This window comes from Protopterus annectens, chromosome 1.part0 (assembly GCF_019279795.1).
Source record: "Protopterus annectens isolate FY-2018-M chromosome 1.part0, PAN1.0, whole genome shotgun sequence".
NCBI lineage: Eukaryota > Metazoa > Chordata > Ceratodontiformes > Protopteridae > Protopterus > Protopterus annectens.
The window spans coordinates 122514099-122526361 of NC_056725.1; the positions used below are offsets into that span (position 1 = coordinate 122514099).

Sequence of the window (12263 nt, forward strand, 5' to 3'; positions counted from 1 at the left end):
CCAGGAAATATTTTGGTCTCCAAGCAGTTTGGAAAAACATTCTGTGTGAATTATCATTAAATCAAAAGCTATTTTGTAAAAGAGCAGACTTTGTTAGAAATATACTTAAAGAGTTCTGTTTCCTGACTTATTTGAAACTTTAGGAAACTGACTCTTTTTAAAGGATAGTCTGTACATGGACATTACAATGCAGCAAAATGTAAAAATGCTGCCATCATTTTTAGGTAGTAATGTTTAATTCTTTTGGTTTACATGTATCATTTTATACGACAGGAAGTAAAGTGACATAATTTCAACTCATTTCAACTCATTTCCTGTTTAACTGCATGGTTACTGCCCGACACAATGTATATTAAATGAACATTATCAATGTTATGAATATTATTATGTTACATTCGGAGTGTTTTACAGATTGATTCCGCACCTTCTTCAGAAATGGTACATGATACACTCACAGGGACTAAAAACATTTATAAAAAGAAACATTTGTACATTATTCACATGGATTTTGAATGAACATTCATGGCATATTTTTCACTTTTTAGGTTTTGTGGATTTGTCACTGCAGGATCAAGTACAACTCTTAGAAGGCTGCTGGTTAGAAATTTTGATGATCGGATTAGTCTGGCGATCACTTGGTCACTCTGGGAAACTGATGTTTGCACCAGACCTAATACTTGACAGGTCAGTAATTATGATGTGCAAGTTCTATTGTTGAGTTTAATGCTTGCAAATGTCATTCAGAGGCTTGCAGAAATAATGGCATTCTAATTTTGTACATATCATTATGCTATAAATGACTTGGATTTCAGTAAAGATAATAGGTTCATAGGTTTATAGGTAGGTACTAGGCTACTGGCCCTAGGGCCTATATAAGCCTAGCCAAACAGTACCCTGGTTTTGCCACCCAAGAAAATTATTTTCCTGTGCCCCTGTCAAGCAGAGCCACAGACGTGATCCCCAGAGTGAATTTCCTATTACCCATCCAATCATCAAGATTTTTCTTGAAGAGTGCTAATGAGGAGCTTTGTTTGATATAGATAGGTAGTTTGTTCCAGAGTATGGGAAGTCTCTGGGACAGGAATCTATCCCTCCAGGATATTCTGTTTATTGTCGTGACAAGGTTTAGGTCCCTAGAGCGTGTAGCTCGGAGGTATTGGGATTTCTTTATGTGAAGCATGTCCAACAGCTCTGGGTTTGACATAGCACTGTATGTTAGGCAGAGATCACCTCTGAGTAGGCGATATGCAACAGAGTAAATCTCTTAAAATACATTAATAGTTATGCATTGTGTATTATTATGATCACAACATAAATGATAGAATAACCAGTCTGAAAGCAAAGATGATAAAATGTCAGGATGCAGAACCCTCAACCTCTTATAGCAGGAAATCTGAACAATGCCGAAAATAATGGGGGATAAAGGCCTAAAAATAGGGGCAGATTTTAAATATTGCTCTTATAAGCTTAGAAAGTTGATGCAATAATGGGTTATCCATTAGCAATGCATTTTCTGAAAGATTTGAAGTCTGAAGCTCAAATGATTGTCATTATTTAGTGACTTCCATCCTCAACGATTTGCCAGAAAACCACAAATTTTACAAAAGACAGACCAAAAATATGAGGCAAACATTTGGACATTCTGTAAATTTTTGGACAGTTAAAATGTATGTCAGGATGTCATAGTAGCCGTTTTATTTCATGTAAAGCAGGCATTGTTTGAGAAAGAAACAAAATGATAGTTTGCTTACTATAAGGCCATGTAAATGGTTTAAAATATCATGTAGGTCATGACTTGAATCATAAATGCTATTTTGGTTTCCCTCTAGACCAAAATAAGACATAGCTTATTTAAGATAGATTGATTTCTCTTTGTGTTATATGAAATGTAACCTGACACCTAACTGTTTTAAGAACAGCACTATTGGAACTATGGCATGTCATAGTCAGAATCTCAGGTGTAACTACAGGTAATCTGCAATGCAATTATCTATTAGTATTACTGTTTTCTCACAAATTATTGTGAATATATGCCAAACAAAGCGATAGCAAGCAACCTTAAAAAAAATGAGCACTTCTTAGAAATCCTGGATGATTCTGGAGAGAAATTAAATCCTTTTACAGCCTCTCCAGATCCAAATTGCTTCAGTGAGCAACCAAAAAATCAGTACAAAATTTAAGGCATATGAATATTTACAATATTTCTCATCTTACTTAACGGTCCCTTCCATCTCTACATTAATTGCCTTTACTAAACTCACATTGGTTTGGTTAATTATTTCCAGTTTAAACTGCTGACTCTTTCATAGATAAATGGATCAATATTTTCACAAATGCAGACAGGCAGTTTATGTATGTACTTATGTATTTATTTATTTAGCATTGTTGCCTCACAGCAAGAGGCTGTCCAGTTTGATTCTTGGCTGGAGCGCCTTCTGTGCAGAGTCTGCACATCCTTCCCATGGTCGAGTGAACCTTAACGACATGCAGGTATGTGCGTGCATGAGTGGGTTTGCCTTCTTTGAAGGTTAGGTGCCGGGCTGACAACTTGACACCATAAAAATCCACGGCCAATCATAAGCAGACCAGTGATCCACTGTGGCAACCCCTAACTGGGAAAAGCCGAAAGACATTACTAGTTAGTTATTTATTGATTGATTGATATTTGTCTAACAGGTGGTACACTGATCAGAATTGACCAGTTTCAGCCTAGATGAAATACAAAATGTTTCACAAACAGAAAAAACAAAAATGTAAGCAATAACAGAGTAATTCAGTCTAATTACATAAAAAATGTGTATATTCTAGAAAAGAAGCACATTGCAATATACAATTAGAGTATAATGTACAATATATACATTACTTTCTAAAGTGGGTCAATTTTCAGTGAATCTTGGGAGAGGAGAATAAACTCAGAAAGGAGATAGATTGGGTAATGTGTGCTGTGTTGAAGCAGGAACATTTGGCTTGGATGAAGAAGTGCTTTTTGAGTAGCATTCCAAATTTGGAATATGTGTTGGTTTCCTTAATGTCGATGGGGCAAGCTTGCCAAAGAGTAGGTGTCTGAGAGGAAAAAGCATGTGCAGTGATGTGGAATTTAGTTCTAGGGGTGATGAAAGTTGGTGTGGGTTGTAATTAGTGTATCAGGTTGTATGAGCAGTTTGTTTTCATGAAGTATATCTGCAAGGAAAGTAAACTTGTAGAGATGGAGTAATTTGTAGAGTCAGGGTCCCAAAAGTAGCTTAGATCCTTGTTTTATTTGTAGCCATTTGGCTTTTTCTAGGGTGACACAGTGATGCTCACAGAGAGGTGAGTTTGCAGTGAATTGGCAAATGCTGTTAGGGATAGTCTGGGTGTGGCAATGTTTTGCTTGGAGGCAGCACCACAAATTGGGAGCCCATATTCAAGTTTGGAAAGGAGAACTCCTTTTCCAAAGGCTACTTTGGTTGGTTGGCTGGTTGGTTGTTGTTTTGGTTGGTTGGTTGGTTGGTTGGTTGGTTGGTTGGTTGGTTGGTTGGTTGGTTGGTTGGTTGGTTGTAACAGCAAAGGGTAATCATTTTGTCCCAGAAGAGTAGGGAGGTATATTTTGGATCTCACTTTATCTATGTGGAAATGGAAGTTTAGTAACTGATCAAATCATAGTCCTAGGTATTTGAAGGTATTGGTTGTCTCTATAGAATGGCTGTGTAGGTCAAAGAAAGTTAAAAGAGTCAGGTGCTTAGTGGTTTTTCTGTGGAGTTAAAAAAAGCATAGTTTTGGTCTTTGTGGATATCGTTTTCTGATATTTTTGTTCTTTTCCCTGAATTCATTACAGAGTGTGACACCTTTGTTATACTACCTCCATAACACATTTTCAGTACATCACTGCCTAACGACATACTTCCTGACATCTGGAAAATAGCCACTATTAGTCCTAGATCTAGATTATCCTCCACCTTGATGCCAGGCTCTTTTTGGTCTATAGTTTTACTATCTCTTCTGGCAAAAGTCCCAGAAAAAGGTGTCAATTCAAAGATGTGACACAGAACCCTATGGCCTTCTCCTGACCCACCAATATGTCTACATAAAAGGCTACAGCATCAACAATGCTCTTCTTATCATAGCTGACTCACTTTACAAGTCAGTGGAAGCTGGCTACCTGACTACAGCCACCTTCACTGACCTATCCAAGGCTTTTGATGTTGCAATTCCTTGTCTTCTTATCAAAAAATGCTGCCTCTGTCTTCACTCTGCTTCTTTAGCAAGGTGTCAGATCACTTGCATGACAGATTGTTTATAACTGTCCCCTCCTGATACATACATATACATACTGAGAAAGAACAAAAGGACCAGTGGACCAGTGATTACTAACTGCTAATTGCAGTAGTTTTCATAGTAGATATATATATATATATATATATATATATATATATATATATATATATATATATATATATATATACTGTATTTTAGCAAAAATCAGTGAGTGGGTGTGAGTATATGAGGATTTACCCACAGTTGGCATGGTTTGATAACAAGGGCAAAATCTGAGTTCTTAAACAAAGCCAACCATGGGTAAATCTTCTTATACCCAAATCCACGAGTCAGTCATTGCTATTATAAAATTAACTTATTTAAGAAAGAAATTGATCACGTTTCTTAAATAATGTCTTTGTATATGGCGCCTTAGTGTTCCTTCACATTGTTTTTTATTCTTCAGCTTTTGTTGACGTGCTGTGCATGTGTATGTGACGTACATTCCCATACTTCCACAGTACATCAGTGTTATTCAACAGAAGCAATGGAGAAAAAAGAATCTCCATTTCTTTTTCTTTTTCTTTTTTTTTTTTACTATAAAATCCAGACAGTCAAAGGTATGAGAGTCTGCTGAGACAGTGCAGCAATACAAGGAAAATCATAGGTTCATAGGTTCATAGGTTCATACTAGGCTATCTGCCCTGGGGCAATTATAAGCCTAGCCCGATTCTGTATGGCTTACGCCACCCCTTGATTTGAGTATACTGTGCCCTTTTTAAGGTTTAGTTTACTGTGCCTCTGTCTAATAGTGACACGGGAGTAATCCCTGGGACAAACCTACGATCCCCCATCCACTTATCGAGATTCCTCTTGAAGAGATTCAGTGAGGTGCTCTGCCTCACATGAACTGGAATTCTATTCCAGAGCGAAGGGAGCCTCTGGGTTATGAACCTGTCCCTCCAGCAAGTTCTATTTATTTCTGTGCTGAAGTTCAAGTCCCTCAAGCGTGTGGTTCTAAGGGATTTAGATTTACTGAGGTGGAGCATGTCCATTAATTCTGGATTTGACATAGCTTTGTATGTCAGGCATAGATCGCTTTGAAGTAGGCGGTATGCAACTGAGTAGAGCTGGAGTTTTTTTTAACCGAGCAGCATATGGCATCTGTTTGAGACCCTTGATCCTCTTGGTGAGATACTTTTGGGGTCTTTCTAATTGCTGCAGGTGTCGGGTAAGGTACATCCGAAAAGGGGCATTGTATTCTATGATGGGCCTGATGAGGGATGAATAAAGGGCACGATTACCTCTCTTGATCTAGATGTGAAACCCTTCGTGATGAGGTGGGCTATGTAGAAGGTCTTTCTAACCACTTTGGCAATGTGGTTTTCAAAGGAGAGATTGCTATCAACTTGGGTCCCCAGGTCCCTAATAACTTTCTCTGTGCTTAATGGGTTTCCGCCTATGTGGTAATTTGTGGGCATTTTGTTTTGCCAAAGGGTATGACTATACATTTTTGGCATTTAGCTTTAAACCATGGTGCTGGCACCAGTTATCTGTCTCTGTGAGACCTTTTGAAGGATGTTTGTGTCAGCTGGAGAGTTGATTATGGCCCAGTTTGCAGTCGTGCGAACTTGGTGAGTCATAGTCCTCCACGCTTGCCTGTAAAGTATATACCGAACAAGAGTTGTCCCAGGACAGAACCCTGTGGCACGCCACTTGTGACCGGTTTCGAGTCTGACATGGCTCCAACAACTCTCACTCTGTGGGTTCTGTCTTTGAGCCAGTTTGTGACCCATCTTGTGACATAGGGGTTTATATTTAAGCTGGATAGCTTATCTATGATGCCAGTGGGGTATATAGTGTCAAATGCCTTTGCAAGGTCCAGATAGGCTGTGTGGACTACCTTCCCTTCATCTATGGCTTTGGTGACTGTTTCAAAGAAGTCAACCAGGTTCAAAAGGCAGGATCTGCCCTTGACAAAGCCGAACTGGATAGGATCTAGTGTCTGTAGGTCCCCAATGTCTTTGTTTATGAGCTCCATGATGATCCTCTCCATAGCCTTGCAGACTAAGCTAGTCAGGCTTATGGGGTGATAGTTTCCAGGGTCCGTAGAGGCTCCACCTTTGTGGAGTGGGACCACTGTTGCTGTACGCCATTCTGTGGGCACATATCCTGTAGTGAGGCTGAGATTGTATAGCTGTTTTATTTAGGTTCATAGGTTCATACTAGGCTATCTGCCCGAGGGCATTTACAAGCCTAGCCCATCGTTTTGTGGCTTACGCCACCCCTTTAGTATGGGGAACTATACCCATTATTTTGCTGTGCCTCTGTCGAGCAGTGACACTGAGGTAATCCCTGGGGTATATCTGCGATCTCCCATCCATTGGTCAAGATTTCTCTTGAACAAGGCCAGCGAGGTGCTCTGCCTCACATGTACCAGGATTTTGTTCCACAGCATAGGGAGTCTTTGGGTGAGGGATTAGTTCCTCTTGTAGTTCATGTAGGACGCAACCTGGGATGCCATCTGGTCCCATGGAAGCAGTGTTTTTGCTTTGAGAGGGCAGCCTTCACCTGAGCATCTGAGATGTTTGGGAGGCAGCCCTCTGCTGGGATAGATACTTCTTTGGGGGAGGGGTGGAGAAGTTTGCACTGAACCTGTCTGCCAGGATATTGGCGATGTCTGTGGGTTCAGTGTATTTTTTGTCATTTAGAATCAACTCAGAACAAGTCTGGGAGTTGCATCCCAGGTTTCTAACATAACTGAAAAAAGCCTTATGATTGTCTTTGGTGTCCTGTGCAATTTTTCTCGAAACTGGCCTTGGAGGATTTTATGAGGGATCGTAATTTTTTGCTAGTACTGATCAGAGATGCATTCCCTATTAGGGATTTTGCTCTATCATGTAGTAGCTTCCTCCTTCTGTTGTGCAGTTTATTTATGTAGGGGTCCACCAGACTGGACGCCTGCCTTTGGATGGGTCTTGGTTTTGTTTGGGATAGCATGATCCATGCATTCCTGGAGATGTCCGTAGAATGCATTTATATAGGATTCTGCAGTTTGGGCTGTAGTTTCCACTGGCCCTGCGGGCTTGAAGGATTCCACTTCGGTTTTGAGAAGTGAGAAGTTCGCTTTGAGAAGTTTTCACTGTGGTTTTCTGGGCTGGGGTGGGGTCGGGATGTGGACATCCAGTGAAATTAATTTATGGTCTGATCTTACCAATGAGGGATATACTTCTGGTGTGGAGCATAGAGTCCCCATGTTGGTAATGATCAGGTTTAGTATGTTGTCCCCTCTTGTGGGAGTGGTGACTAGTTGTTCCATAGCATTTGAGTTTATAATTTCCAGGAATCTTTGGGCTAAGGTGCTGGGGCTTGAGTAGTGCTTCCAGTCAATGTTTGGGTAGTTGAAGTCACCCAATATAATGGTGTTCGGAGAGATCTTCATGTTCTCCAATGTTTTCAGGAAAGCCAAATGGGATTCCTGACTTTGAGAGGGTGGTCTGTAGGATGCTATAAACTGAAAAGCAGTCTTGCCCACTGTTAGTTGCACATGGATGGGCTCCGATACTTTGTGCAATGCCACTAACCTGGAGGTGTGGATATCCTTGATAAATATGGAAACTCCCCCTCCTTTTGTGGTTCAGTCCGGGTTTTGGGGCCGAAAAGCATGATATGAGGTATAGCCTGGTAGTGCTGGGGTGCTCTCTGGAGCCTTGAACCAGGTTTGTGTCACTGCACAGATATCGATGTTCTCCATACTGAGGAGAGCTTCGAGTGCGTGCATCTTGAGGTTAAGACTTCTGGCGTTTAGCAGCATTACCCTTAGTTTCTTGTTCCTTGTGCTGTCTATGGGGGTGGGTTTGACTTTTGAGCCTTGCCCAAAAAGGCACTATGGGGTGGCAAGAGCCTTTGCCAATATCCAAAAGCCCAGTGGTGACAGGTGCAAGCCCCTAGCGAAGCAACGTGGCTTGTCGAGCATGTCATCCCAGGCTGACAGACACTGGATCCCCTTTGAATGACACCAAAATTTTAGCCAATTGTTAAAATCGATCATTTTGTCTTTGCACTGTGGCATCATTCTAGGTGAGGGTAAGATGCTGCTCAAGGTCAGGGTCATACCAGCCTGGGCTACATGATCATAGAGCTCCTCTATGTCTCTTTTCATGTAGTCCAGGCAGGTACGTCTCAGGTCATTCACACCAGCATGTACAATGACTGAGTCATATTTGTATTTGCTTTGGAGTGACCTGAGTGTTTGTGTTATGTGTCGGATCCTAGCACCCAACAGGCAGCTCACTGTGACCTTCTCTTTATTCAGCCTGGTGAGCGGACGCCAGTGTGTCTGACAATAGAGTCACCTATAACAAGAGTATCAGGTGTGTTATTCAGCCTTAAGGGCTGTGGCTGCTTGGCACACTGACTTTGTGGGTTATGTGTTGTGTGTGTTTTGTTTTGAGGTAGCGTTTGCTTGGATGTCTGCTTTGGAGGTCTCTGTTGCTTAGGTAGATTTTATTTAGAGCCTCAGTATGTTTTGTGTATTTATGTGTTTGGTTCGCTGATGTGGTGGGACTATGTGATACTGGAATTGTGTTGTGTGAGGTTACCTTCTCCTCCTGACTGGTTACACCAGTTTTGAGATGAGAGAGCTCAGCCTCCAGTTTGGCTAAATAGTTGCATCTCTCACATATATTTGAACCTGTTTGGAGGAGGAGAGGGTTGTCCGTGTACATGAGACAGGTACTTTTCTTTAGTTTCGCAGAACGTACCTGGATTTTCTTATATTTAGTATGCCCTCTGTAAATACTTCTCAACTTCTTAGCTCAAGAAATGCAGACAAAGCCTTAAGTTACAGAGGACAAATGCTCCAAACTAGGGAGAGATTGTAAATGTTCCAGTTATAAACTTAAGAAATCTGCTAGAATTACAGTATTTGTGACAGTGTGCATTGTCTGAAGAATATGAAGTCTGAAAGTATGGCTGCTCAGTGGTACTTTAACCACCAGATTTTTTTCTATTGGTATATGCTCAGTTTACAAGCACCCTGGTTGGTCTGTCCAATGTTTTTGAATGACAATGAGCCATCAGTGTATAAAGTTATTTTTACAATAATGGCTCATTTCCATTCAAAAATGTGTATTCAGATTGGACAGCCCAACCACAGTGCCTGTTGTAAATTGAGCATATACCAATAAAAAAAGTCCAGACATTGACATATATTGAGTGTCCTATATTTTCTTCTGGGAAATGCTTATAGGACAGCAAAATAAAAGAAAAAAAAATAAAAATCAGGTACATTCTTCACAACTAAAGAAATAGAAACTTACCTGATTTTTCTTCTATTATCCACTGTAGCTCCTAAAACCTCGGCAGACTCTAGCAACTCTCAGTTGTCTGTATTCTTACATATTGTCTATATTTTTGTTTTTTAAATGTATAACAGCAATATTTAAAATTTGTCCCCCATTTTGGACTTTTGTCATCCCATTATGTTGAGCTTGGTCCAGGTTTCTTGCATCCTGTAAAAAAAAACAAAAAACAACAAAAAACCCAGCAGTGGAAATTCTCTTTTCACCATTGCTTTCTCTGCACTAATGTACTGTGCAATAATGGGAACCTGACTCCTATATGCATGTGCAGTACATCAGCAAATGTGGAAGAACACAGAAGAACACTACAGAGCTGTTATTCAAAAACATTATTTAAGAAAGGTAAACAATTTCATCCTCGTGATTAAACCATGCTAGCCGTTGGTTAATCATGTGATACCTTTACCCAGTTGTGGGTTGTTTCTTAAATATACACATGTATGTGTGTGTGTGTGTGTGTGTGTGTGTGTGTGTGTGTGTGTGTGTGTGTGTGTGTGTGTGTGTGTGTGTGTGTGTGTGTGTGTATGTGTGTGTGTGTGTGTGTGTGTGTGTGTTTGTGTGTGTGTGTGTACGTGTGTATGCTTGTATATTTATATATATATATATATATATATATATATATATATATATATATATATATATATATATATATATATATGTCCCTATCAGATAAATAAATTTCAATTCACCTAACTGTCATTTCGTCTAAACTTCATTACATCGACAAGCATTTTAGGTGGGGGCTTGACCCCACACCCCCAATGTGGGGCTGTGCCCCACCCCCTAACTATATATATCAACTCCAGGGTCGCACAACATTGGGGACGGGGGCAAATGCTTGTCAATGTAATGAAGTTTAGACGAAATGACAGTTAGGTGAATTGAAATTTCGATGATCTGATAGGGACCCATATATATATATATATATATATATATATATATATATATATATATATATATATATATCTCCATATATATGGTTCCCCTTCACAAGGTCGAATGGCTGAAATCTCAAAATGCATATGGTCGCGACCATATGCTAGAAATTCAAGAAGCTCGACCTTCTGAATGGGGATCGGCATACAGCGCAGAACTGGAGATTTCCCTTTCTGTGCTGTAGTGTGATCTCGGAGTTGGAATAAATTAAGTAGTGGGGGGTGTGCAGGGGGGCTTGCCCCACTGCAAAAACATTGTTTTGTGTTTTGTTGTTTTTTTTTTTTGTTTTATTTCCCTTTCAGAAGGTCAATACACACACACACACACACACACACACACACACACACACACACACACACACACACACACACACACACACACACGAGTTACCTTCAAGTGCTTGAATGATCAAAGGTTTGAGCACTTGAAATATTGGCTGAAGAGACTGAAAATTAACTTTTCAGCACTGCTGTTTGGATGTACCCTTTCCCCACTTAAGTGCAATTCCCAAGTTGGTATATTTAAGTAGCACAGGGGTTGGGGAGTGTGCAAAGTGTTTGCACCCCTGAAAAAATATTTTTTGTTTTGCTTCACATCTTTTCTCCATGCCCCCTACACTACCTTTGATATATATATCTATATATCAACATTGACCAAAGGATATTGACCACTCGTTATACTGACACCACTAAGCAGCCACACACAGTACATTGAATAAAGAAAACAAATTTAATTTTCTAGTGTACTACCCACAACCCCACCACACACTCAGCTCAAAGTTGACTGAATAGTGAGTGTCTTATGCAAAGTGCTTTTATAAGGTTAGCTGCACATCAGGGTTTAGAGCAGAGACAGGGTTAAGGCTAGTCTTAGTAAGCATTTCAAAAGTGGCCAGGGGGCCTACACCACCATTCCATAGACAGAGCATGAGGAAGTGAGTTCATTAAATATGCATCTTGCAGTTGCAGCTGGTTCCTTAGGAACCATGCAAAGGACTATGTTGTGGCCGCAGGGAAAGTAAAGCACAAGCAATGCTCATTCATAGTACATGGGCCTAGATGATGCTCTGAGTGTTCCTGAGATCAAGGTAGCAAAAAGAAAATAAGTATACATGTAGAAGCCTTGGGGATAATGATTCATGTGTGCTCATCTACTTTTGTTTTGTGTTTTTTTTTTGAGAAAATTAAAGGTTGGAAATGGGAACATTAGAAAGCAATGAATATGGGAAGCAAGCAGAGGTAGAACATAAGGTGAAAACCTGAGCAATGAGCAGGATGGAGGTCAGGAAGATGGGGAAAGTTTCCTTTTTGTTGGTCAAGTAGCCATCTTCGTAACCATTTGAAATGCAGAGATTGAATGGCTGAAAGAATGGACTTCCATATACCAAGTCCAAGATGCCATTTCTCAGAATATTCACTTTTGTATGAGTTATGGCAATCTTGGAGTAGGTATATATATATATATATATATATATATATATATATATATATATACATACTCACAAGCGAGGAGAGTGTGTTGAGGAGAAGGAAAGAGTACTTTGAGGGGTTGATGAATGAAGAGAATGAGAGGGAGAGAAGGCTGGATGATGTAGGGATAGTGAATCATGAAGTACAATGGATTAGCAAGGAGGAAGTAAGGATAGCTATGAAGAGAATGAAGAATGGAAAGGCTGTTGGCCCAGATGACATACCTGTGGAAGCATGGAGGTGTTTAGGTGAAATGGCAGTG

At 40.1% G+C, this 12263-nt stretch overlaps 1 protein-coding gene across 2 annotated transcripts in view; it reads left to right on the forward strand.

Annotated features, from left to right (window-relative positions):
- Positions 1-12263, forward strand: part of ESR1 (estrogen receptor 1) — a 1085149-nt gene that overhangs the window by 865162 nt on the left and 207724 nt on the right. For both annotated transcript variants that reach the window (XM_044088946.1, XM_044088885.1), the window contains exon 5: positions 546-684. In XM_044088946.1, coding sequence (XP_043944881.1) covers positions 546-684 — 139 coding nt within the window. The remainder of the gene's footprint in view (positions 1-545; positions 685-12263) is intronic.